Genomic DNA, 26,180 nt, shown 5'->3' with positions numbered 1-26,180 from the left:
ACCAGTAGCAACTAACCGATACTATGAATGGTCGATAGATAGATCTATCTATCTATCTATATATATATATATGTGTATATATATATATATATATATATATATATATATATATATATATATATATATATATATAATGTATATATATATACACATATATATATACTCGTGTGTATGTACAGTTAGGTCCAGAAATATTTGGACAGTGACACAATTTTCGCGAGTTGGGCTCTGCATGCCACCACATTGGATTTGAAATGAAACCTCTACAACAGAATTCAAGTGCAGATTGTAACGTTTAATTTGAAGGTTTGAACAAAAATATCTGATAGAAATTGTAGGAATTGTACACATTTCTTTACAAACACTCCACATTTTAGGAGGTCAAAAGTAATTGGACAAATAAACCAAACCCAAACAAAATATTTTTATTTTCAATATTTTGTTGCGAATCCTTTGGAGGCAATCACTGCCTTAAGTCTGGAACCCATGGACATCACCAAACGCTGGGTTTCCTCCTTAATGCTTTGCCAGGCCTTTACAGCCGCAGCCTTCAGGTCTTGCTTGTTTGTGGGTCTTTCCGTCTTAAGTCTGGATTTGAGCAAGTGAAATGCATGCTCAATTGGGTTAAGATCTGGTGATTGACTTGGCCATTGCAGAATGTTCCACTTTTTTGCACTCATGAACTCCTGGGTAGCTTTGGCTGTATGCTTGGGGTCATTGTCCATCTGTACTATGAAGCGCCGTCCGATCAACTTTGCGGCATTTGGCTGAATCTGGGCTGAAAGTATATCCCGGTACACTTCAGAATTCATCCGGCTACTCTTGTCTGCTGTTATGTCATCAAGAAACACAAGTGACCCAGTGCCATTGAAAGCCATGCATGCCCATGCCATCACGTTGCCTCCACCATGTTTTACAGAGGATGTGGTGTGCCTTGGGTCATGTGTCGTTCCCTTTCGTCTCCAAACATTTTTCTTCCCATCATTCTGGTACAGGTTGATCTTTGTCTCATCTGTCCATAGAATACTTTTCCAGAACTGAGCTGGCTTCATGAGGTGTTTTTCAGCAAATTTAACTCTGGCCTGTCTATTTTTGGAATTGATGAATGGTTTGCATCTAGATGTGAACCCTTTGTATTTACTTTCATGGAGTCTTCTCTTTACTGTTGACTTAGAGACAGATACACCTACTTCACTGAGAGTGTTCTGGACTTCAGTTGATGTTGTGAACGGGTTCTTCTTCACCAAAGAAAGTATGCGGCGATCATCCACCACTGTTGTCATCCGTGGACGCCCAGGCCTTTTTGAGTTCCCAAGCTCACTAGTCAATTCCTTTTTTCTCAGAATGTACCCGACTGTTGATTTTGCTACTCAAAGCATGTCTGCTATCTCTCTGATGGATTTTTTCTTTTTTTTCAGCCTCAGGATGTTCTGCTTCACCTCAATTGAGAGTTCCTTAGACCGCATGTTGTCTGGTCACAGCAACAGCTTCCAAATGCAAAACCACACACCTGTAATCAACCCCAGACCTTTTAACTACTTCATTGATTACAGGTTAACGAGGGAGACGCCTTCAGAGTTAATTGCAGCCCTTAGAGTCCCTTGTCCAATTACTTTTGGTCCCTTGAAAAAGAGGAGGCTATGCATTACAGAGCTATGATTCCTAAACCCTTTCTCCGATTTGGATGTGAAAACTCTCATATTGCAGCTGGGAGTGTGCACTTTCAGCCCATATTATATATATAATTGTATTTCTGAACATGTTTTTGTAAACAGCTAAAATAAAACTTGTGTCACTGTCCAAATATTTCTGGACCTAACTGTATATACAGTGCCTACAAGTAGTATTCAACCCCCTGCAGATTTAGCAGGTTTACACATTCGGAATTAACTTGGCATTGTGACATTTGGACTGTAGATCAGCCTGGAAGTGTGAAATGCACGGCAGCAAAAAATAATGTTATTTCTTTTTTTATTTTTTTTTTAAATTGTGAAAAGTTTATTCAGAGGGTCATTTATTATTCAACCCCTCAAACCACAAGAATTCTGTTTGGTTCACCTAAAGTATTAAGAAGTATTTCAGGCACAAAGAACAATGAGCTTCACATGTTTGAATTAATTATCTCTTTTTCCAGCCTTTTCTGACTAATTAAGACCCTCCCCAAACTTGGGAACAGCACTCATACTTTGTCAACATGGGAAAGACAAAGGAGCATTCCAAGGCCATCAGAAACAAGATCGTGGAGGGTCACAAGGCTGGCAAGGGGTACAAAACCCTTTCCAAGGAGTTGGGCCTACCTGTCTCCACTGTTGGGAGCATCATCCGGAAGTGGATGGCTTATGGAACTTCTGTTAGCCTTCCACGGCCAGGACAGCCTTTGAAAGTTTTCACCCGTGCCGAGGCCAGGCTTGTCCGAAGAGTCAAGGCTAACCCAAGGACAACAAGGAAGGAGCTCCGGGAAGATCTCATGGCAGTGGGGACATTGGTTTCAGTCAATACCATAAGTAACGTACTCCACCGCAATGGTCTCCGTTCCAGACGAGCCCGTAAGGTACCTTTACTTTCAAAGCGTCATGTCACGGCTCGTCTACAGTTTGCTCATGATCACTTGGAGGACTCTGAGACAGACTGGTTCAAGGTTCTCTGGTCTGATGAGACCAAGATCGAGATCTTTGGTGCCAATCACACGCGTGACGTTTGGAGACTGGATGGCACTGCATACGACCCCAAGAATACCATCCCTACAGTCAAGCATGGTGGTGGCAGCATCATGCTGTGGGGCTGTTTCTCAGCCAAGGGGCCTGGCCATCTGGTCCGCATCCATGGGAAGATGGATAGCACGGCCTACCTGGAGATTTTGGCCAAGAACCTCCGCTCCTCCATCAAGGATCTTAAGATGGGTCGTCATTTCATCTTCCAACAAGACAACGACCCAAAGCACACAGCCAAGAAAACCAAGGCCTGGTTCAAGAGGGAAAAAATCAAGCTGTTGCAGTGGCCTAGTCAGTCTCCTGACCTTAACCCAATTGCAAACTTGTGGAAGGAGCTCAAGATTAAAGTCCACATGAGACACCCAAAGAACCTAGATAACTTGGAGAAGATCTGCATGTAGGAGTGGGAGAAGATCTGCATGTAGGAGTGGGCCAAGATAACTCCAGAGACCTGTGCCGGCCTGATCAGGTCTTATAAAAGACGATTATTAGCTGTAATTGCAAACAAGGGTTATTCCACAAAATATTAAACCTAGGGGTTGAATAATAATTGACCCACACTTTTATGTTGAAAATTTATTAAAATTTAACGGAGCAACATAACTTGTCGGTTTGTAAGATTTATGCATCTGTTAATAAATCCTGCTCTTGTTTGAAGTTTGCAGGCTCTAACTTATTTGCATCTTATCAAACCTGCTAAATCTGCAGGGGGTTGAATACTACTTGTAGGCACTGTATATACACACACACACACATATATTCAACTCTCAAAGATTAGGTGACCACCCGCAAAATTGTCAGTTTTTCTGATTTTTCTCTTTATAGGCATATTTTTGAGTAAACTGTAAATTGTTCTTTTATTCTATAAACTACTGACGACTTCTCTGAATTTCGAAGCAATAAATCTTGTATTTTCTGAAAATGAGAAATGGTCAAAATAACAAAAAAAATGCATTGACTTCAGACACCTCAAATAATGCAAAGAAAACAAGTTCATAATCATCTAGAAACAACAATTCGAATGTTTTTACTTAGGGAGAGTTCAGAAATCAATATTTTGTGGAATAACCATGATTTTTAATCCCACTTTCATGCGTCTTGGCTGCTTTCCACCAGTCTTTCACATTGCTTTTGAGTGACCTTATGCCACTCCTGGCGCAAAAAATTTAAAAAGTTCTTCGTTGTTTGATGGCTTGTGACTATCCATCTTCCTCTTGATTACATTCCAGAGGGTCCAGGTCTGGAGATTGGGCTGACCATGACAGGGTTTGGATGTGGTGGTCCTTCATCCACACATTGATTGAGGAACATTGGGAAACATTGCCTGAGCACAGAAGGAAGCTACTGTTTTTCCAGGATAACCTTGTATGCGGCTTGATTCATACGTCCTTCGCAAAGTTTAATCTGCCCAATTCCAGCCTTGCTGAAGCATGGCCAGATCACCACCAATCCTCCACCAAATTTCATAGTGGGTGCAAAACACTGTGGCTTGTACATCTGTATAGGTCTCCGTCTAACCATTTGATGACCAGGTGTTAGGCAAAGCTGAATATTAGACTCATCATAGAAGATTACTTTACTCCAGTGCTCTATCGCCCAATCCTTATGGTCTTTGGCAAATGTCAGCCTGGCTCTCCTTTGTTTCTCATTGATGAAAGGCTTTTTTCTAGCTTTACATGACTTGAGCCCTACCTCTAGGAGCCAGTTAAGAACTGTTCTTGCCGTGCGCTTGACCCCAGCTACCATTTACATTCCTTTTGTAGGTCACTTGATGTCATCCTGCGGTTACTGAGTAATATTCAAATAAGATGAAGCTCATCCTGGTCAGTATTGAGTCTCTTTCGCCCTCTGCCGGTCTGTATTCTGGTTAGAATTTAACTGACACTGAGAATGGAATGTCTGTATGTATGTGTATGTACATAAGTATGTATGTGTGTGGGTGTATATCTATCTATCTATCTATACATATATATATATATAGATATAGCTATATATAGATATAGATATGTATCTATATATATCTATATATGTATCATATATATATATATATATATATATATATATATATATATATATATATATATACAGTGCCTACAAGTAGTATTCAACCCCCTGCAGATTTAGCAGGTTTGATAAGATGCAAATAAGTTAGAGCCTGCAAACTTCAAACAAGAACAGGATTTATTAACAGATGCATAAATCTTACAAACCAACAAGTTATGTTGCTCAGTTAAATTTTAATAAATTTTCAACAAAAGTGTGGGTCAATTATTATTCAACCCCTAGGTTTAATATTTTGTGGAATAACCCTTGTTTGCAATTACAGCTAATAATCGTCTTTTATAAGACCTGATCAGGCCGGCACAGGTCTCTGGAGTTATCTTGGCCCACTCCTCCATGCAGATCTTCTCCAAGTTATCTAGGTTCTTTTGGTGTCTCATGTGGACTTTAATCTTGAGCTCCTTCCACAAGTTTTCAATTGGATTAAGGTCAGGAGACTGACTAGGCCACTGCAACACCTTGATTTTTTCCCTCTTGAACCAGGCCTTGGTTTTCTTGGCTGTGTGCTTTGGGTCGTTGTCTTATTGGAAGATGAAATGACGACCCATCTTAAGATCCTTGATGGAGGAGCGGAGGTTCTTGGCCAAAATTTCCAGGTAGGCCGTGCTATCCATCTTCCCATGGATGCGGACCAGATGGCCAGGCCCCTTGGCTGAGAAACAGCCCCACAGCATGATGCTGCCACCACCATGCTTGACTGTAGGGATGGTATTCTTGGGGTCGTATGCAGTGCCATCCAGTCTCCAAACGTCACGTGTGTGGTTGGCACCAAAGATCTCGATCTTGGTCTCATCAGACCAGAGAACCTTGAACCAGTCTGTCTCAGAGTCCTCCAAGTGATCATGAGCAAACTGTAGACGAGCCTTGACATGACGCTTTGAAAGTAAAGGTACCTTACGGGCTCGTCTGGAACGGAGACCATTGCGGTTGAGTACGTTACTTATGGTATTGACTGAAACCAATGTCCCCACTGCCATGAGATCTTCCCGGAGCTCCTTCCTTGTTGTCCTTGGGTTAGCCTTGACTCTTCGGACAAGCCTGGCCTCGGCACGGGTGGAAACTTTCAAAGGCTGTCCAGCTCGTGGAAGGCTAACAGTAGTTCCATAAGCCTTCCACTTCCGGATGATGCTCCCAACAGTAAAGACAGGTAGGCCCAACTCCTTGGAAAGGGTTTTGTACCCCTTGCCAGCCTTGTGACCCTCCACGATCTTGTCTCTGGTGGCCTTGGAATGCTCCTTTGTCTTTCCCATGTTGACCAAGTATGAGTGCTGTTCACAAGTTTGGGGAGGGTCTTAATTAGTCAAAAAAGGCTGGAAAAAGAGATAATTAATCCAGACATGTGAAGCTCATTGTTCTTTGTGCCTGAAATACTTCTTAATACTTTAGGGGAACCAAACAGAATTCTGGTGGTTTGAGGGGTTGAATAATAAATGACCCTCTGAATAAACTTTTCACAATTTAAAAAAAGAAATAACATTCTTTTTTGCTGCAGTGCATTTCACACTTCCAGGCTGATCTACAGTCCAAATGTCACAATGCCAAGTTAATTCCGAATGTGTAAACCTGCTAAATCTGCAGGGGGTTGAATACTACTTGTAGGCACTGTATGTATCATATAATATATATATATAAAATAATATATATATATATATATATATATATATATATATATAGTGTGTGGTGGTCCAAAAGTAGGTGGACAGTATGTGTAATAGGGTTATGAAGGGGGATATTTATCTGACATGGTTTACAGTGAAACTGACCCAGCTGCCCTTAGCAACCAATCAGATTGCACTTTTCATTCTTCACACACTCTTTGGAAAATGAAAGGTGGAATCTGATTGGTTGCTAAGTCAGTTTCACTTTACACCATGTTATTATTCTGTCCACCTACTTTTTGACCACTCTGTGTGTATGTATGTATGTGTGTGTGTGTGTGTGTGTGTGTGTATATATATATATATATATATATATATATATATATATATATATATATATAATATATATATATATATATACGTGCTCACTGCCTTAAATCCGTCCATTTGTAATAAGGTAGTGGAGAACATTGTCTGGGGGTTTTGTACGATGAACGTTTTATGATAATAATATTCTCGGAGAGCTTCTGCGTTGCAGCCTCTTACAATGGCATGTAGTGAACCTCATGGTAACCCGAATTCATGTATCGGTGTCCTCCGCAGACTGGTAGTGGGGATTAACTGGGCACAAATCCTGGAGGGCAGATGTTGGGGCTGCTAGATTTGTGAAGAGTAAGCGTGTTTTTTGGACTCTATACAAAACCTCTTTAATTGATGAAATTATATTCTCATTTCTGGAGTAGTTGGCGGTAATCTGACAGCGAAAACATTGTAAATAAAGCTGCTTTATTTTGACACTTTATGGTATCTGGCTTGACATGGCTGCTTGTGCAGATTACATGCGTTTTCAGTGCATTTTCACTGCAGAAACACAGACTAGACGCATGTGTTTTACTGCAGATTTTCCGCATCTAATGGTACAGGGAAAATCACATAAACCTCGGCGTACCTGGAAGAGAAATTGACATGATGTGAAAATGAAACACGCCGCTCAGGTCAGTTTACACGGAGTTTCTATAAATCCCATGCAGTTTGATGGAACTGTAAAATGCTCCATTTTCGACGTAATGACTATCCGAGCAGTAAAACCTCACCGAAAATTCATTGTGGACTCCCATCCGAAAAGATCACTGACCAAACACACCCGAAGGTCACTTCACAAGCGTTTGTCCATGGTCTCACTTATGCCCCGCGACCCCCATCATTTTATCTTTCTGCTTTGTTGTACATAATAAATATTTTTTTATATTTTTTTTATATTTTATTGTGACTGTGGTTTGTGCCAGTTATTCCTGTCATTAAGGTTTTCCTCTTGGTTCACCCACCAATTTGTCTTTGTTTCTTATTGTGTTGATACATAAAAAAAATCACCTATGTTTTAAAAAGGTTACTTTTTTATTTTTGAAAATTAATTTGCCCTGCTGTTGGTGTGTGTGGGGTGAGGCAGAGACCACCAATCATCCAAAATGCGGATTTAAAGTGCACAGCTTTTGCATGCGAATGTACAAAGAGTAGTATACTGACTCAATAGTACGTGTATGGGTCCCTACACCCAAACGTAACACCAACGATCCTTACACTTAAGGCCTCATTCACATGTTTGTGTTTATACATGTATGTGAAAAAAATGGTACCTGTGTCATCAGTGTTTTGCATCAGTGTACGGTTTGTGTGTCTGTCTTTATTTTCACTGTACGGTCCGTGTGTCTGTTTTTACCACAGTGTACGGTCCGTGTGTCTGTTTTTACTTCAGTGTACGGTCTGTGTGTCTGTTTTTACCACAGTGTATGGTCCGTGTGTCTGTTTTTACTTCAGTGTACGGTCTGTGTGTCTGTTTTTACCTCAGTGTACGGTCTGTGTGTCGGTTTTTACCATTAGTGTATGGTCCGTGTGTCTGTTTTTACCATCCGTGTACGGTTTGTGTGTCTATTTTTACCTCAGTGTACGGTCCGTGTCTCTTTATAACTCAGTGTACGGTCCGTGTGTCTGTTTTTACCATTAGTGTACGGTCCGTGTGTCTGTTTTTACCATTAGTGTACGGTCCGTGTGTCTGTTTTTACCATTAGTGTACGGTCCGTGTGTCTGTTTTTACCATTAGTGTACGGTCCGTGTGCCTGTTTTTACCATTAGTGTACGGTCCGTGTGTCTGTTTTTACCATTAGTGTACGGTCCGTGTGTCTGTTTTTACCATTAGTGTATGGTCCGTGTGCCTGTTTTTACCATTAGTGTACGGTCCGTGTGTCTGTTTTTACCATTAGTGTATGGTCCGTGTGCCTGTTTTTACCATTAGTGTACGGTCCGTGTGTCTGTTTTTACCATTAGTGTACGGTCCGTGTGTCTGTTTTTACCATTAGTGTACGGTCCGTGTGTCTGTTTTTACCATTAGTGTACGGTCCGTGTGTCTGTTTTTACCATTAGTGTATGGTCCGTGTGCCTGTTTTTACCATTAGTGTACGGTCCGTGTGTCTGTTTTTACCATTAGTGTATGGTCCGTGTGCCTGTTTTTACCATTAGTGTACGGTCCGTGTGTCTGTTTTTACCATTAGTGTACGGTCCGTGTGTCTGTTTTTACCATTAGTGTACGGTCCGTGTGTCTGTTTTTACCATTAGTGTACGGTCCGTGTGCCTGTTTTTACCATTAGTGTACGGTCCGTGTGTCTGTTTTTACCATTAGTGTACGGTCCGTGTGTCTGTTTTTACCATTAGTGTACGGTCCGTGTGTCTGTTTTTACCATTAGTGTATGGTCCGTGTGCCTGTTTTTACCATTAGTGTACGGTCCGTGTGTCTGTTTTTACCATTAGTGTATGGTCCGTGTGCCTGTTTTTACCATTAGTGTACGGTCCGTGTGTCTGTTTTTACCATTAGTGTACGGTCCGTGTGTCTGTTTTTACCATTAGTGTACGGTCCGTGTGCCTGTTTTTACCATTAGTGTACGGTCCGTGTGTCTGTTTTTACCATTAGTGTACGGTCCGTGTGTCTGTGTTTACCATCTGTGTACGGTCCGTGTGTCCATTTTTAAGGCCTTATAGTAAGTCTATGGTGAATGTAGGGGCCACACGGACATCTGAGTGAAGCCTTGTGGTATCTGGTGAGTGTAGGGGGCCGCACGCTCACCCTTGGAGTGGGCCCTTACATTTTTGTTGAGCCTGAGCTTGCCTCATGTTGAGGCTGCACATGTCAGGCCCATTTATTGTGCAATCAGTGGGGTCTCGGGACCCCGCAGCACTTTCTTTCTCTATATTACAGCTTTTCCAGCTGATTTTGGTTGGTCTTCTGTTGCACTTTATTATAACCTTTTTTTTATTGAGACTTTACACTGAAAGCTTTCTTTTTGTCACCCTGCTAAGTCCATTTCTCCTGCTCACGGCTGCATAGAAGATGTTCTCTGCTTCACAATCGTATGATGAAGTAGCATTTACCCCCAAACATACGGTGTGCCTGCAGCCATGGCAACCTATGCTGGATGCCACTCCGCTGTCATGGAGACCCCTTTCTGTCCCTAGGATGCAACTCAAGGGCTATTAATTGGAAGAAGAGCTCTTGTTAAGGAGCAGCAACAGACTCTCATTTGGCCAAAACAAGTCCAGGATCACCGGGGGGCTCCTGCGGCCATGATAGCCCTCGCTTCACCAAAATAGCATTAATAGATCATTGCCGAACGTGTAGGGTCGCCTCTCTATCCCTCATACGGAGGAGGTCCCCTGTACACAAGCTCAGCTATACTAATTGATTATTCGGAAATTCTGCCGACCTCCTCTGGTGAGACCCAGGGCGGCATAAATAATGCAGCTCCGAAATCATCTATGTAGCTGCACGTATGTATAAATTGTGCAGGGGTAATGTGAGCCATGGGGATGTCTAATGGAGGACTTTATATGCATCATTCATCTGTGAGGAGGAAAGCTGAGGCACAAATGCCGATAAGTAGGTTCTGCTGCAGCTGTATGGAAGTACCGGGGGCCAAGTATATGACTTGCGTGGGGTAATATATCTCACAGCTGCTGCAGAAACTTTGAGTAAACCCGTGCTCCTTATGGGTCACGTTCTGCTGGGTGTTGTGACGTTTCCATACTGCTGCCCGTGGGCTTGAGATCTTCTGGTCATATATCAACTGGGCACCCGGTCTGGACTTGTGTAATGACACCCTCAAACCTGATAATACATTAATAAGGCCTCGTTCACACTTGTACTTGTAGTGGAATGATTTAGCTGGATATAGATGACGTGCATTAGACACAGGTAGTTGGCACGCCTTTGCATACATTTTTGGCACATACCTTTGCAGACATACAAATGTGTCCCTAGCCTCCCAAAGTCAACAAATGTTGTGAATAGCGGCACAGGACCTGATCGTCAGCATTATAGTCCATTATTTTAAGGGTGTTTTTTATTCCCTATTATCTTTCTGGAATATTCAGTTTATCCGTGGTTTTCTCAAGCCTGGCAGCTATCATGTATCTGCTGGACAGGGGGATAACTTCTCAATCACAGGGTGTCTTGACTGCTGGAAGCCCAGCAGTCCAAGAAGCGGGGCTCTGCAGCACCCATTATGTACAGAGTGTTGGTTGATCATAAAGGGACATCTGGAGATAGCTGAGCGCTGCACTCTCTGGTCTTCAGCACATCCATAAGAATGAACGGAGCGGCAGCGTACATTGACCATCGCTCCATTCGCACACAGCTCTGCAGACGCTGGTCTTCAGGATCGTGGGGGGGTTCCAGCAATCAGACTCCCAGTGATTGGGAATTTATTACCTATAAATAGGGTATAACTTCCAAACTTGAGAATACCAATTTAGGGCCTGTATATACGCTGCGATTTTGTCACGTTTTTGAGTGCCATTTGTTGCCCAAAACTGCATGCATTTCCTTCCCCAATAAAGTCTGAGAATTCAGAATCCGCCGCTTAACAATGATGGTAGAAGGGATATGGGGATAGGAGCAAGTGCGATACTTGGCGAGCCTCCAGCTCAGCTGGAACTGCTCCCGCCGCCACTCACTCTTCTTCCGGGACCCCTCATTAGCCTCATGCATATTTACTGCTTTTTCCACTAACTGGTGTCTCTCCCTTCGACTACCATTCCCCACTCACTGGCGTCTCTCCCTTCGCCCACCATTCCCCACTCACTGGCGTCTCTCCCTTCGCCCACCATTCCCCACTCACTGGCGTCTTTCCCTTCGCCCACCATTCCCCGCTCACTGGCGTCTCTCCCTTCGACCACCATTCCCCGCTTACCGGCGTTTCTCCCTTCGACCACCATTCCCCGCTTACCGGCGTCTCTCCCTTCGACCACCATTCCCCGCTTACCGGCGTCTCTCCCTTCGACCACCATTCCCCGCTTACCGGCGTTTCTCCCTTCGACCACCATTCCACGCTTACCGGCGTTTCTCCCTTCGACCACCATTCCCCGCTTACCAGCGTTTCTCCCTTCAACCACAATTCCCCGCTTACCTGCGTCTCTCCCTTCGACCACCATTCCCCGCTTACTGGTGTTTCTCCCTTCAACCACCATTCCACGCTTACCGGCGGTTTTCCCTTCGACCACCATTTTTAAGCTCCGGATAGAATATATGGGGACCGATATCCGGCCAAATACCTGGGATCAATTCCAGGCTGGAACAGTTTTTTTTTTTATTGACCCGGATAGACCCACTGATCATGGACCACCCATCACTATTTTGCTACAAAAAAAGCACTAAAACCACAGAAAAAAACGCACGCTTTTTTTTATGCGTTTTTCAGCGTGGGGTGCGTTTTTCACTGAAGGCATAAACTGCAGCGTGCGTACATAGCCTTAATGTTGGTTTGTTTTTTTTACTATGTTTTCTAGATATCTGTAGCACAGGTACCTATATACTGTATATGGAGATCTGTTATTTACTGTTATAGATCCAGCTTTGTTTGGTAGCAGCCAAAAAGGTCCTTATTTAATAGATCTCATGAACTTTCTTAATAAATTGTTTTGATGTAGCCTCAAATTATGGATTCATCAGATTTTGTGAGGTGGGAGCTCTTTGTAAATTATACAAATAATAATCTCTATTTTTTTAGTTGACCCTTTGTTACCCACACTCATTTTTAGCCATCACTCTCTGATATCACTTTTAGAAGTGGTTGATTTTATTGCAGACCTCCCAATTTACCGTAGTTTTTAGACTTTGTGTGAACATGGTGCGTTCTTGCCACCTTTTTTTTCTTGCAGATTTTCAGAAATCTTGATGCCAGTAGAGTCTATGAAGAATTCTGAAGTGCTGTGCACACTTTCAGGTTCTTTTCCCTTGCAGAAAAAAAATCTGCAGCGTATCAGTTTTCTGCGTTTCTTGCAATAAATAAAAAACCATCAAAAATACATGTTTTTTTTCTGCAGCGTTCTGGGTGCAGATTGTATGCAATGTGTGCACATAGTTTTCAAGGGATGTTTGAAAGACTTCCCTGCTGCCACTTTAAAGTCAGCTAATCTGAGACCCGACATCAATGTCACAGTCCTGGAGGATCAATTTAAGAACTTTAGTCCTGATCACGGCCGGTGCTCGTGTGTAGGTCGGCACATGTTAGTGTCATTGCCTTATTGAGAAGCACATCATTACCTATACTTGCTGCCATACTGTACACTTCTGCTTCCTCTACAAGGTCATGTAAATTCTGCAATCTGAGAAGTTGCTACCTGTGCTTTGTACCTGATTTCTACCCAATAATAATCATTGTTATTCTTTTCCAGTTTCCAGAATGCGGTTTCTATGGGATGTACGACAAGATCCTTTTATTCCGCCATGACCCAAACTCGGAAAATATTTTGCAGCTGGTAAAATCTGAGGCAGACATTCAAGAAGGAGACCTCATTGAAGTGGTGCTTTCAGGTATTTCCCTTTCCTTTTTCCTGATCTGCAGGTTGTCGATTTGTCTACAGAATCTTATAAAAAAAATATCAGCATGTCCGTATGTTCACACACAGGCATCCACTGGTATAATCAGTGGCCCAGCAAGGAGGGTAAGGCTGCTTTCACACTACGTTTTTTTAACGTGTCATGAAGGCTTTTTTGCTGCAAAAGTGGATCCTGTTTTTACAAAGAAAAATGCATGCAAACGCAAGTGTTATTTTGCAGGATCCTGTCACTTGAACTTTATGGGTGGGCATTGAAGTCATGTGATCGGGAGTGAGGGGAATTGAACGTGACAGACTGGGAGTCGGCATCTGACAGCTGCAGAGGCTCGTAACCAAGGTAAACATCGGGTAACTTGCTTGGATACCGATATTTACCTTGGTTACGAGCGTCTGCAGCTGCTAAGAGTTGGGCTCCCTGCACACGTAACCAAGGTAAACATCGGGTATCCAAGCAAGTTACCCGATATTTACCTTGGTTCCAAGCGTCTGCAGCTGCTAGGAGCTGGGCTCCCTGCACACGTAACCAAGGTAAACATCGGGTAACTTGCTTGGATACCCGATATTTACCTTGGTTACGAGCGTCTGCAGCTGCTAGGAGCCGGGCTCCCTGCACGCGTAACCAAGGTAAACATCGGTTATCCAAGCAAGATACCCGATGTTTACCTTGGTTATGAGCCTCCGCAGCTCTCAGGCGGAGGAGAGGGAGGGGGAGAGAGAGACTGATCACACCAGGCTGGTTTCTGGGCATGCTCAGTAGAGTAAGCAGGATCCTATCAGCATGCCAGTGTTCACATACGTTTGCGTGCAGTATAGTCAGGATCCAGCAATTTGCAGTATTTGGACGCAGCTCAAAAACGCTACAAGTAGCGTTTTTGAAAAAAGTTAAAAAACTGCAAGTCGCTGGATCCTCACTATAACGCACGCAAGCGCAGGTGAACGCATGTTGACGCGAGTCCATTGCAAATGCATTGAAATTAAAACGCATTTGCACTGGATCCGTTTTTGCGTTAAAAAACGTTCATGACGGAGGTTAAAAAAACGTAGTGTGAAAGCAGCTTAACCAGTTTTCTCAGTGCTAGAGATTCCCTTTAGGGATAGCCCCTTGGATATTCACGACATTTGTTTTCCAAGATCTGAGATAAACTGGGAATATGGATTTTGTGAGTTTTTTAAAGAACGTTTTCATAAAAATGTGCTCGCGTTTTCTTATATTTAGTGATTTTAAAATGTGTTCATTTATGAATTACTATGGACACTTGTAGAGCTTGTGCAACTGCTTCACATAGCTGGCTAATCTGCTACTTGCAAGTCTCCTGGCTACTGCTCTGCTCAATCCTCTCTCCCCAGAGTTGAGTCACATTTCCGCAGGCAGATTTCTGCCCATAACGTGCCATTTGATTATACACCTAACCAATTGATGCTCAATTAAAGGCCCTCATAGGTTGCCAGTAGCTGTATGGAAGGGCGAACTGTGTTTCACCCCCTAAAAAAAGAGATCAGTAGACAAAATGAGCAAACTGCTCTCTTGTTTACGTGGAGCAAGATTGGCAGTGAAAATCTTAGTGAATGCTTGTTTGACAGATTATTGGCTTGTTTAAGATGAGCTTTAGAGGTAGCAGAAGGAAGTGTGGAGGAGGTTATACACTGCAGAGCAAGGGCTTAGAGAAGACCCCAAAGTCGTACCTATAAACAGTAGAAAAGGGGGAGAGATCAGATGCCCAGGCTTTGTATAGATAGGGGGAGATCACGGAGAGTTTCAGAGAGCCAGCAGTCCACCACCCCATAGTTCTTAGCATCATGTCAACATGTCCACGTGGCCTAGTGTCTATGACTCTACCTGTTTGATCTCTCCCCCGTCCTCTGCGGATTCTCTCCTTTACATGTTAACAGCCTGTGTATTCTGATTGCTTCTGTAGCTGCAATCCATGTTGGGACACAGTCTGTTAAAATCCCACCGCCCCCCCCTTCAAGTTCAGAGGGTCTAACAAGCTGCAGGGACAGGAGAGAGATGATGTGTGATCTCCTCCGGTTTAGGTTTCATGTATCAAACCTCTTAAAGTTTTTTTTTTTTTATTTAAAAAAGTGATATTCTTATAATTCCATTATTTAAAGAGAACCTGTCCACAGGATTTAGCACCATAATGGCACTGTGGTGCTGATTCAGTGGATCCTTGCAGTGAAGGAATCCGATCTACGGCTGTTGAATAATTCTTCTTAAGTTTTCATCTGATGACGTCTTCTGTGCATTGGTGTGCATGATGGCAGGACTCTGGATAGGCACTTAAAGGGATGGTTCACCCATATTTTTTATTGTCTAGATCGATATATTGATAAATGTTTCTCTCAAATACCTTATGTTGGCAATAGTGCAGACCGCTGTTCCCCGGGCTCCGTGACCTTGGGGATCCGGTGACGTCACGTCAAGTTCTTGACACCGCGGCTGGCCGCAGTGTCCGTGAGTGATGGGCTGTGAGCGGTGTTTCATCGCTCATCACAGCCCATCAGGTCCCTCCTCTCTCACAGCAAAGCACTGCAAGCAGGAGACACGCGGAGCTGTGATGAGTGGTGAAACACCGCCCACAGTCCAGTGATACAGGAAGACTGGGGCCGGCCGCAGGGGTGTGACGTGACGTCACCGGATCCCTGAGGTCACGGAACGGGGAACAGCGGTCTGCAATAGCGCCTCTCACAGGCACTATTGCCAAAATAAGGTACTTGAGAAAAACATTGTTTCTCAATATAATATCGATCTAGAAAATAAAAAATATGGGTGAACCACAATTTTAAGGAATAAAGTTTAAAAAAAATGGCGTCCATTCTGGAGGAATTTCCTCTGTACTAATATCTCAGATGTAAAATTTGAGCTTCAAGTGGCTCAAATTTCCATAGATTTGCTTATAAATTTGTGGGGTGTTTGGGCTAAGTTGTTGGAAACTCTTGCAGGGTTGAGAAACGTATTAAACACTGATTTATCGTATTTTTTGTTTTATAAGACACACCAAATTATAAGACGCTCCCCAAATTTAGAGGGAAAAAAGTAAAAAAAAATGGGATCCGATTAAAGAATCTGGTGGTGTCTTACCAGTAAGGTGGGGTGGCAGGGCTGGTGGAGCGGGGGTCACAGGAGGCAGGGGTGGGGCTACAGCAATGCTGCTGGCGGTGCAGAGGGGCCTAATGGCTCACTGCGGACGGCGGCGCTGTGCTGGTGCTCGCTGTAGGTGGTAAGGCACAGGCCATTCTGAAATGTCAGTAGTATGGGCTTCGAAGAAATGGCGGCCTGAGTCGTTGCATGCTTAGATTGAGCTATTGGCTCAATGTCAAGCCGAGATCTCATCTGTGCACACGTCACCTCCGGGCGCCATTTTTTTTTTTTTAAGTCCGCTGTTGGGACGTCAGTGGACCAGAGGCGGGCGCCGGCGCAAATGAGAGCTTGAGACATGAGCTCAATCTGCGCATGTGCTGACTCCAGGCGCCATTAATTGTAGTCCTCACCGCCGACATCTTCAGAATGGCCCGTGCATCACTGCCCACCGCACAGAGCACCGCCGCCCGCCACACAGCAATTGCCCTGCCTCCTGTGACCTCTCTCCACCACCCCCCAGTAAGCTACATTCGGATTTTGAGACGCACCCCACATTTTCCTCCCAAATTTTGGGGAGAAAGTGCGTTTTATAATCCTAAAAATGCGGTATATACTACCAGGGGTGCATTTTTTAAATTTGTGTATTCTTAATATATAGGACCCTCAAAGGCACGTGAGAACCAAATCAGCCTCTAAAAGGCTTCTAACAGTTTATTTAAATTGTGGAAAATTGCTGTTAAATTTTTAATCAGTCTAATGCCATAAAAAAGTGTATAAAAGTGATGGCGAAATAAAGGAGACACACGGGAAATGGTAATTATATACTATTTTGGGTGGTATAACTAGTTTAAGGTCAGATCTGGTTTTCTTTATTTGATCCACTTTTCGATACTAAAATCAATATTTCTGGATTATTTTTCCCCTTCTATGCAAAGTTACATGAAGGTACCTATGTGTATAAAGTGCTGAATGACATTTTGGAAATATGCAAGGCACCTAAGTGTCTTCTCTCAGAAAATATCTAAATATTAGGGGTTAATTTTCATTAATTAGTAATTTAGGTTTTATTGGTGCACATTAAAGTGCTCTGTAGTTTTAACTTAGAGGTTGTCCACTACTTTTACATTGACGACCTATCCTTCGCATCAACGGCTTATAGACAGGGGTCCGACATCCCGCACCCCCACTGATCAGCTGTGCTCAGTCTCGGTCCCGGCGGTCTCAGTAGGCAACCGGAAGTGCTGGAGCTGCTCCGTCAACTGATAGCGGCCACAGCCGGGTACCGCACTTCTGCCTACAATTCAAATGAATACGAGGCAGGTGCGCAGTACCCGCCCACGACCCCTATCATGAGACGGAGTAGCTCCGGAACTGAGCATTTAAATCCACCTGCTGCCGGCACTGGGAACGGCTGATCAGCAGGGCATCAGACACCCGCCAATCAGACATTAATGACCTCTCCTAAGGATAGGCCATCAATGAAAAAGTAGTGGACAACCCCTTTAAGTCCTAACATGTACGCATCCTGTTTTTCCTATCAAAGGCCTTCATAGCTTCTAATTACTTGTATTATGTTGTTAATTAAGATCTTTGTGAAGTATTTTTTGCCTTTATACATACCCATATCAGTGCAAACCTTGAAATTCAGTAGTTTACGAAAAGCTGAATGTTGTCCATATTGGTTGTCGATAATGTGTTCCGATATCAACAAGCAAAGCTTCAAGGGGTTGTCTCCTGTCAGACAACTTTTTCCTGACAATTCAGTGTGTGTTGAAAAACCAAACAAACCACTCTACTTGAGCTTCGCTTTGTCTCCGGCACTGCTGATTATGTGTAGGCTGCAGTCAATCACCAAGCAGAGCAGATGTTTCGATGGTGACAAAAAGGAGACCGGTGCACTCTGTAGTGCTACGATATGTGGAACAATGAAAATGGGAATATAGACATGCATTACTGCTATGAAAGCATGTAAAAATTGAGATACTTAGCACACCAAAATGGCCAGTTCTATGTGTGCCCAACAGCCAACAGCAAGGTGATCTTTCTTTGCTGCTGACGGTATGAGCTCAGTGATTGTCTGCAGTATGTCACCACTTCTGCCTATAGTTAGTTGAAAAGAAAAAGACACAAAGTCAAACATTTACAAAAGTGTCCACTAACTATAGACACAAGCAGTGAAAAGGACTATGCTCAAACATTGGGCTACAGTGGCCACCTTAGCCGACTCGTTTGGAAAGATGTTACATGAAACCCAGCTTTGGAGCAGTGCCATCACTTATCTTGTCTGCTGTGACATGGCCTGAGACGTTACAGGAGGACTTATAAAAAAAGAGGCTCTGCTTGTATAGTAAGGACATCATTAATCTATCCTTGTACTTGTCGGCTTGGCCTCTAGCCACTGATCTGTGTATGCGGAGCCTGAAAGGTTTCACTTCTGATACACAGGCCTGGGCTCTGCAGACAGCCCTCCACTCCAGCTATTTAGTGATATATATAGATCTCCAAGACATTTTCCATAGAAGCCAAGAAATGAGACCGCTGAAAGTCTGTTTTTCCAACTAATTTCTTACAGGTGTTCCTCACTTGTATCTCTTATTTTCCATGACACGACAACTTGCTCACACAAGATGTGCCTGAATCTCAGAAGAAACAGGCACGCTAGATGGGGAGGGCTGTGTGCAGAGAAGGCCCTTTTACCCAGATGGAGAGGGCTGTGTGCAGTGTAGGCCCAGATGGAGAGGGTTGTGTGCAGTGAAAGCGCTCTTGCCCAGATGGAGGGAATGGTGTGCATGGAAGACCCTCTTACCCAGATGGAGAGGGTTGTGTACAGTGAAGGCCCTCTTATCCAGATGCAGAGGGTTGTGTCCAGTGAAGTCCCTCTTACCCAGATGGAGAGGGTTGTGGGCAGTGAAGGCCCTCTTATCCAGATGGAGAGGGCTGTGTGCAGTGATGGCCCTCTTACCCAGGTGGAGAGGTTTTTGTTCAGTGAAGGCCCTCTTATCCAGATGGAGAGGGCTGTGTGCAGAGGAGGCCCTTCTACCCAGATGGAGAGGGCTGAGTGCAGTGAAGGCCCTTTTACCAAGATGGAGAGGGTTGTGTGGAGTGAAGGCCCTCTTGTCCAGAAGGAAAGGGCTGTGTGCAGTGAAGACTCTTTTACTCAGATGGAGAGGACTGTGTGCAGTGAAGGCCCTCTTACCCAGATGGAGAGGGTTGTGTGCAGTGAAGGCCCTCTTACCCAGATGGAGAGGGTTGTGTGCAGTGAAGGCCCTCTTACCCAGATGGAGAGGGCTGTGTGCAGTGAAGGCCCTCTTACCCAGATGGAGAGGGTTGTGTGCAGTGCAGGCCCTCTTACCCAGATGGAGAGGGCTGTGTGCAGTGAAGGCCCTCTTACCCAGATGGAGAGAGCTGTGTACAGTGAAGGCCCTCTTACCCAGATGGAGAGGGTTGTGTGCAGTGAAGGCCCTCTTACCCAGATGGAGAGGGCTGTGTGCAGTGAAGGCCCTCTTACCCAGATGGAGAGGGCTGTGTGCAGTGAAGGCCCTCTTACCCAGATGGAGAGGGCTGTGTGCAGTGAAGGCCCTCTTACCCAGATGGAGAGGGCTGTGTGCAGTGAAGGCCCTCTTACCCAGATGGAGAGGGTTGTGTGCAGTGAAGGCCCTCTTACCCAGATGGAGAGGGCTGTGGGCAGTGAAGGCCCTCTTAGCAAGATGGAGAGGGTTGTGTGCAGTGAAGGCCCTCTTACCCAGATGGAGAGGGCTGTGTGCAGTGAAGGCCCTTTTACCCAGATGGAGAGGGTTGTGTGGAGCGAAGGCCCTCTTACCCAGATGGAGAGGGTTGTGTGGAGCGAAGGCCCTCTTACCCAGATGGAGAGGGTTGTGTGGAGCGAAGGCCCTCTTACCCAGATGGAGAGGGTTGTGTGGAGCGAAGGCCCTCTTACCCAGATGGAGAGGGTTGTGTGCAGTGAAGGCCCTCTTACCCAGATGGGATGGAGAGGGCTGTGTGCAGTGAAGGCCCTCTTACCCAGATGGAGAGGGCTGTGTGGAGCGAAGGCCCTCTTACCCAGATGGAGAGGGTTGTGTGAAGCGAAGGCCCTCTTACCCAGATGGAGAGGGCTGTGTGCAGTGAAGGCCCTCTTACCCAGATGGAGAGGGTTGTGTGGAGCGAAGGCCCTCTTACCCAGATGGAGAGGGTTGTGTGCGGCGAAGGCCCTCTTACCCAGATGGAGAGGGTTGTGTTGTGTGCAGTGAAGGCCCTCTTACCCAGATGGAGAGGGCTGTGTGCAGTGAAGGCCCTCTTACCCAGATGGAGAGGGCTGTGTGGAGCGAAGGCCCTCTTACCCAGATGGAGAGGGCTGTGTGCAGTGAAGGCCCTCTTACCCAGATGGAGAGGGTTGTGTGGAGCGAAGGCCCTCTTACCCAGATGGAGAGGGTTGTGTGCGGCGAAGGCCCTCTTACTCAGATGGAGAGGGTTGTGTGGAGCGAAGGCCCTCTTACCCAGATGGAGAGGGCTGTGTGCAGTGAAGGCCCTCTTACCCAGATGGAGAGGGTTGTGTGGAGCGAAGGCCCTCTTACCCAGATGGAGAGGGTTGTGTGGAGCGAAGGCCCTCTTTCCCAGATGGAGAGGGTTGTGTGGAGCGAAGGCCCTCTTACCCAGATGGAGAGGGTTGTGTGCGGCGAAGGCCCTCTTGCGCAGATGGAGAGAGTTATGTGGTGCGTAGGCCCTCTTACGCAGCTGGAGAGGGATGTGTGGAGCGAAGGCTCTCTTACGCAGATGGAGAGGGATGTGTGGAGCGAAGGCCCTCTTACCCAGATGGAGAGGGTTGTGTGGAGCGAAAGCCCTCTTACCCAGATGGAGAGGGTTGTGTGGAGCGTAGGCCCTCTTGCGCCGATGGAGAGAGTTATGTGGTGCGTAGGCCCTCTTACGCAGATGGAGAGGGTTGTGTGTAGCGAAGGCCCTCTTACGCAGATGGAGAGGGTTGTGTGGAGTGAAGGCCCTCTTACCCAGATGGAGAGGGTTGTGTGGAGTGAAGGCCCTCTTACGCAGATGGAGAGGGTTGTGTGGAGTGAAGGCCCTCTTACGCTGATTGATATTAGTCCGTTCATTCCCAAACTTTTGCATAAGGTTAAAGGGCCTAATTCATCATTTGTGATTCCTTGGTCACTTTTCTTTTCTTTATCCTTGTGGTTCCTGTTGACATATCTGAACCAAATTCTTTAGACTGGCGCATGCAGTTCATAAATTTGGACCCAATATTAATAAAGCTCTTTATTTTTGTCTTTGACCATTATTTTTGCAAGTTGAAGACTTAACCGGAAACCTTTACCAGTCGTATAAAGAGGTTTGTGATGTAACCCCAGTATTATTGGTACATCTTTGTGAGGTGTCCCTGTAGTGTCTGGATAATTATATGCCTACACGAAAAAAGAAATTCCTCCAAGGAAACACAAAGTGCGGTATACGGAGTAATGTTGTTTGGTTGTACAGTACTTACTGCAGGAGGAGGTGAAGGCGGCCCGTGCTGCCATACCCTGAACGTTCGCTTATATGATGCCACTACTTTTCTCACCCAGTGTTAATTTATAGCAGACGTCAGTTTTGGGAAAATGACTATGTATGGGTGATGGAAACTAACGGATGGCACACACCGACCTGTAATCTCTATAGAAATATGTCCATCAAGTTTAACCTTTCTCTGCCAATTATACAATTTCTATCAATAGTTTATATATGCAATATTTCACACAAAAGTGAGTACACCCCTCACATTTTTGAAAATATTTTATATCTTTTCATGGGACAACACTGAAGTTCTGACCCTGTGATACAATGTACAGTGTCAGTGTGCAGCTTATATAACACTTGGTGCCCTCTACACAACCCAACACGCAGCCATTACTGTCTAAACCACTGGTAACAAAAGTAAGTACACCCCTAAGTGAAAATGACCAAATTGTACCCAATTAGCCATTTTTCCTCCCCTTTGTCAGTGACTCATTAGTGCTACAAGGTCTCAGGTGTGAATGGAGAGTAGGTGTGTTACATTTGGTGTTATCTCTCACACACACTCTCATACTGGTCACTGGAAGCTCAACATGGCTCCTCATGGCAAAGATTTCTCTGAGAATCTGAAAAAAAAAAAAAAAGAATTGTTCCTCTACATGAAGATGGCAGAGGCTATAAGAAGATTTTCAACACCCTTACACTGAGTTGCGGCACGGTGGTCAAGACCATATAGCAGTTTAATAAGACAGGATACACTCAGAACAGGCCTCGCCATGGTCAACCAAAGAAGCTGCGTGCACATGCTATTGTATCCAAGCTGTATACTGACACTGTACATTGCATCAAAGTGTCATATTTTCAATGTCGTCCCATGAAAAGATATAAAGTATTTACAAAAATGTGAGAGGTGTACTCACTTTTGTGCTATACTGTGTCCTACAATTTCATTTCTTTTGAGAAAAGTATCCAGCCCTTGTATAAATGCTGTTATATTGTACTACCTCTTGTGGTAGGGCATTCCACAGCCTGACTGCTCTAACTGTAAAGAACCCTTTCCTATTTAGCTGCCGGAATCGCTTTAATTACACTCGCAGTGAATGCCCCCTGGTCCTTAGTATTGTCTTTGGAAGGAAAAGTCATGTGCCAGTCCTTTATATTGACCACACATGTATTTATACATATAAGGCTAAGTTCACACTTCCGTTGTTTTGCATCAGTCACAATCCGTAGCCTTGAGGAATTACGGTATCCTACAACATATTTTGCAGGAATCCTGTTTTTCCCCATAGGCTTCTATTAGTGACGGATTGTGACTGATGATGCTGCGTTGCATCCGCTGCGTCGCGGTCAGTCATTTTCTAACTGACCGCCGGGCGGGAGCAACGCAGCATGTAACGTTTTTTGAGCAGCGCGATCCGTAGGATTTCGCTGCGCATGCGCTCTCTGGCTCCCCGCCCCCGTAACCAGGATAAACATCGGGTAACCAAGCAATGCACTTTGGTTAGTTACCCGATATTTACAGTGGTTACGGGTGCAGGGAGGCCGCGCTAAGCTGGTATCCAAGATAAATATCGGGTAACCAAGCAAAAAGTGCTTTGCTTTTAGTTACCCGATATTTACCCTGATACAGTGTGCAAGGAGGCCGACACTTCACTCGGCTCCGCCCCCTCCCGCACTCCGCATGTGTACTCACACACACACACACACTCACTTGTCCCCAGCCCTGCAGTCCCCGCGGCACTGACATCCTCAGCTCCTCGGCTCCACCCCCTCGCGCTCCGCCCCCTCCCGCACTTCGCATGTACATACGCATGTAGACACACACACACACACACACTCACTCACCTGTCCCCAGCCATGCAGACCGCGGCACTGACGTCCTCAGCTCCGCCCCCGAACTCCGCCCCCCCCGAACTCCGCCCCCCGCACACAACGGAGTCCGACAGAAATTCTTTTCTTTGTCACCGTTTTCATCCTTTGTACAACGCATCAGTCACATGCGTCGAGCAACGCATGTGACTGATGCAAAACAACGGAAGTGTGAACTTAGCCTAAATGAGATCTCTGAGGCCTCTTTTACGCATTCAACATTTTTTTGTGAGAAAAGATATGAGTATGTTGTAGTTTATTAAGATAAATCCCTGTACGTTCTATTCTTATGAGTATGATTGACACCTGTCTTGCACAGGGAACCATGTCATTTGCTTAGTGGGACCGCCCATCGAACTCCTAAGTGAAGAAGAGCAGGGATATCAATGAATAAAGTAGAATTATAGGACATTGGTCTGAATATGTCCAGGTCTTCCTGCTTTGTACAGTGCTGCCCATAGATAGGAGTGTATGTGCAATGTCTGCATATTATCGGTAAGGCTGCTTTCACACATCCGTTTCTTGCCGTCAGGCACAATCCGGTGAAATGCGGATAAAAAGGATCTGGCGCCGGATCCATTTTATTCCCCATTGACTTGTATTATCGCCGGATTGTGCCAGATGGCGTTGCATTGCATGCAGCGTCTGCCGGATCCTGTGAAATGTCTTCGTCCAGCTGCCGGAAAGGATACAGCATGAAACGTTTTGTGACCAACGGCAAAAAAACGGACCACGCCATCCGACATGTTGTATAATGGAAGCCTATGGGCACCGGATCCAGCGTCATCCGTCATATGACAGAATCCAACGACGTATTGCATATTTTTAAACTGAGCATGCTCAGTATCACAACAGATCCAACCAAAAACGGAAGAAACAGATGGAAAAAACTGATGGCACGGATCCTTCGCATCAGTTTTACTACCGGATCGTGCCTGGTGGCAAAAAACTGGTGCGTGAAAGTAGCCTAACACGGCACTGTGAGGATGGGGTGCAGCTGAGATTGACACATCTGTCCTGATCCGAGCACGGACCGTGATTCCCGGACGGGCCGCAGGTCTCCTCTACTGGACAGCCTTAAAAATGCTAGTCACGTTTAGCTCCACAGATCATAGTCGATACTCTGATACTGACACCGTGTGAATACTGCATTAAAGGGGCAAAGGGGCCTCACTGTGGTGGTCTCGGTTACTCCATATACTACTAGAGGAGCTCCATTCATAGACAGTGAGGCTGTATCTCCCCTAGAGAAGGCCACATGGAGACGTCAGAGAGCCGCCTGTAGATGTGTGATGACGTGAGCGGTACTGCCGTCCTTCTGACCTCCTGCCCCTCCGTGCCGGGGTTATTTGTTTGTGCATAGCTAGGATAGTCAAACAGGTTCACTATTTCCAGGAATGCTTAACCATCCTTTAGGTTCCTCGGTAGAGAAGTCTGATTTGTAGCTTTAAGCATTTAGTGCATACATTGAGTGAAAGTGCCACTGGCTATGTGCAAAGAATGGGGTCACGACATCTAGCCCGAGTAAGGTCGGTGACATTGTGCCGGGGCTCGCTGACGCCACTAATTAACGCAGAGCAACCGAGTAGCATTTAATTACTCCGGTGCTAAAGTTTATGCCTACAGCCTGTAAACCCAAAGAATCTCACTGCCATCCAAGGGCACATTCTCCTCTGCATTTTAATGTGTTTATATACGTGGCTGTGTGCATGACCATTCTGCCACTGACGAAATGCTGCACTTATGGCTGCTTTCTCAGGTTAACCCTTAAACTATTCATCACAGACTGACTACTTGCCCACTGGGCCTGATTTTAAACGCATTTTGGTTCTCCAAATGTTCCCAACGTCAAAAACAGACTTGTGCTACTCAAGACGTGGTGCAAAAATACAGTCATCCTTACAGATGCCCTCTAAACTGTGTGCGGGGTCAGAAAATGTCCTTACACTGGGTGACCACCTACAAGCAGCCTTACACGTCATATTATAATTATATCCCTTCCCACGTTCATTCCCTTTATGACCTAGGAGTGTTGTGTGGGTATTTCACGGTCCCTACATCCTCTCTTCTGGCGTCTAACACTGACAAAGTTGCACCATGAGACAAGCCATAATGCAGGCGCCATAAACCCTGTTAATGGCAGGGAGTAGTGGAGAGTTGGCGTTCACTACGACTGTACTTTCTCTTTTACTTCATTACTTTGACCTATATGAGTGAATCAGGACATTTTTACAGTCGTCATTTGCTGTGAGCGGTGGTGAATTCTGGAGCCTCTTTGCTTTTCTTTTGCCACTGTATTCACTATATATATATCTAGCTATAGTAACTAAAGCCTGCTTTACACCTTACAATTAAGCATACCATCTCGTATGCAATGTGACCCACCCCCATCGTATGTGCGGCACGTTCAATTTGTTGACCGTGTCACACAAACGATTAGTTGCCGTCACACGTACTTACCCTTCCATACGA

The 26,180-nt window shown here is 45.0% G+C and overlaps 1 protein-coding gene across 2 annotated transcripts in view; it reads left to right on the top strand.

Moving 5' to 3' along the window:
• PRKD1 (protein kinase D1) overlaps window positions 1-26,180 on the top strand; it is a 189,900-nt gene that overhangs the window by 93,885 nt on the left and 69,835 nt on the right. For both annotated transcript variants that reach the window (XM_075330722.1, XM_075330721.1), the window contains exon 2: window positions 13,091-13,229. In XM_075330722.1, the coding sequence (XP_075186837.1) occupies window positions 13,091-13,229 (139 nt within the window). The remainder of the gene's footprint in view (window positions 1-13,090; window positions 13,230-26,180) is intronic.

Source organism: Anomaloglossus baeobatrachus, chromosome 12 (genome assembly GCF_048569485.1).
Source record: "Anomaloglossus baeobatrachus isolate aAnoBae1 chromosome 12, aAnoBae1.hap1, whole genome shotgun sequence".
NCBI lineage: Eukaryota > Metazoa > Chordata > Amphibia > Anura > Aromobatidae > Anomaloglossus > Anomaloglossus baeobatrachus.
The sequence above is the reverse complement of the archived record's forward strand: the minus strand, read 5'-3'. Positions and strand labels throughout refer to the sequence as shown.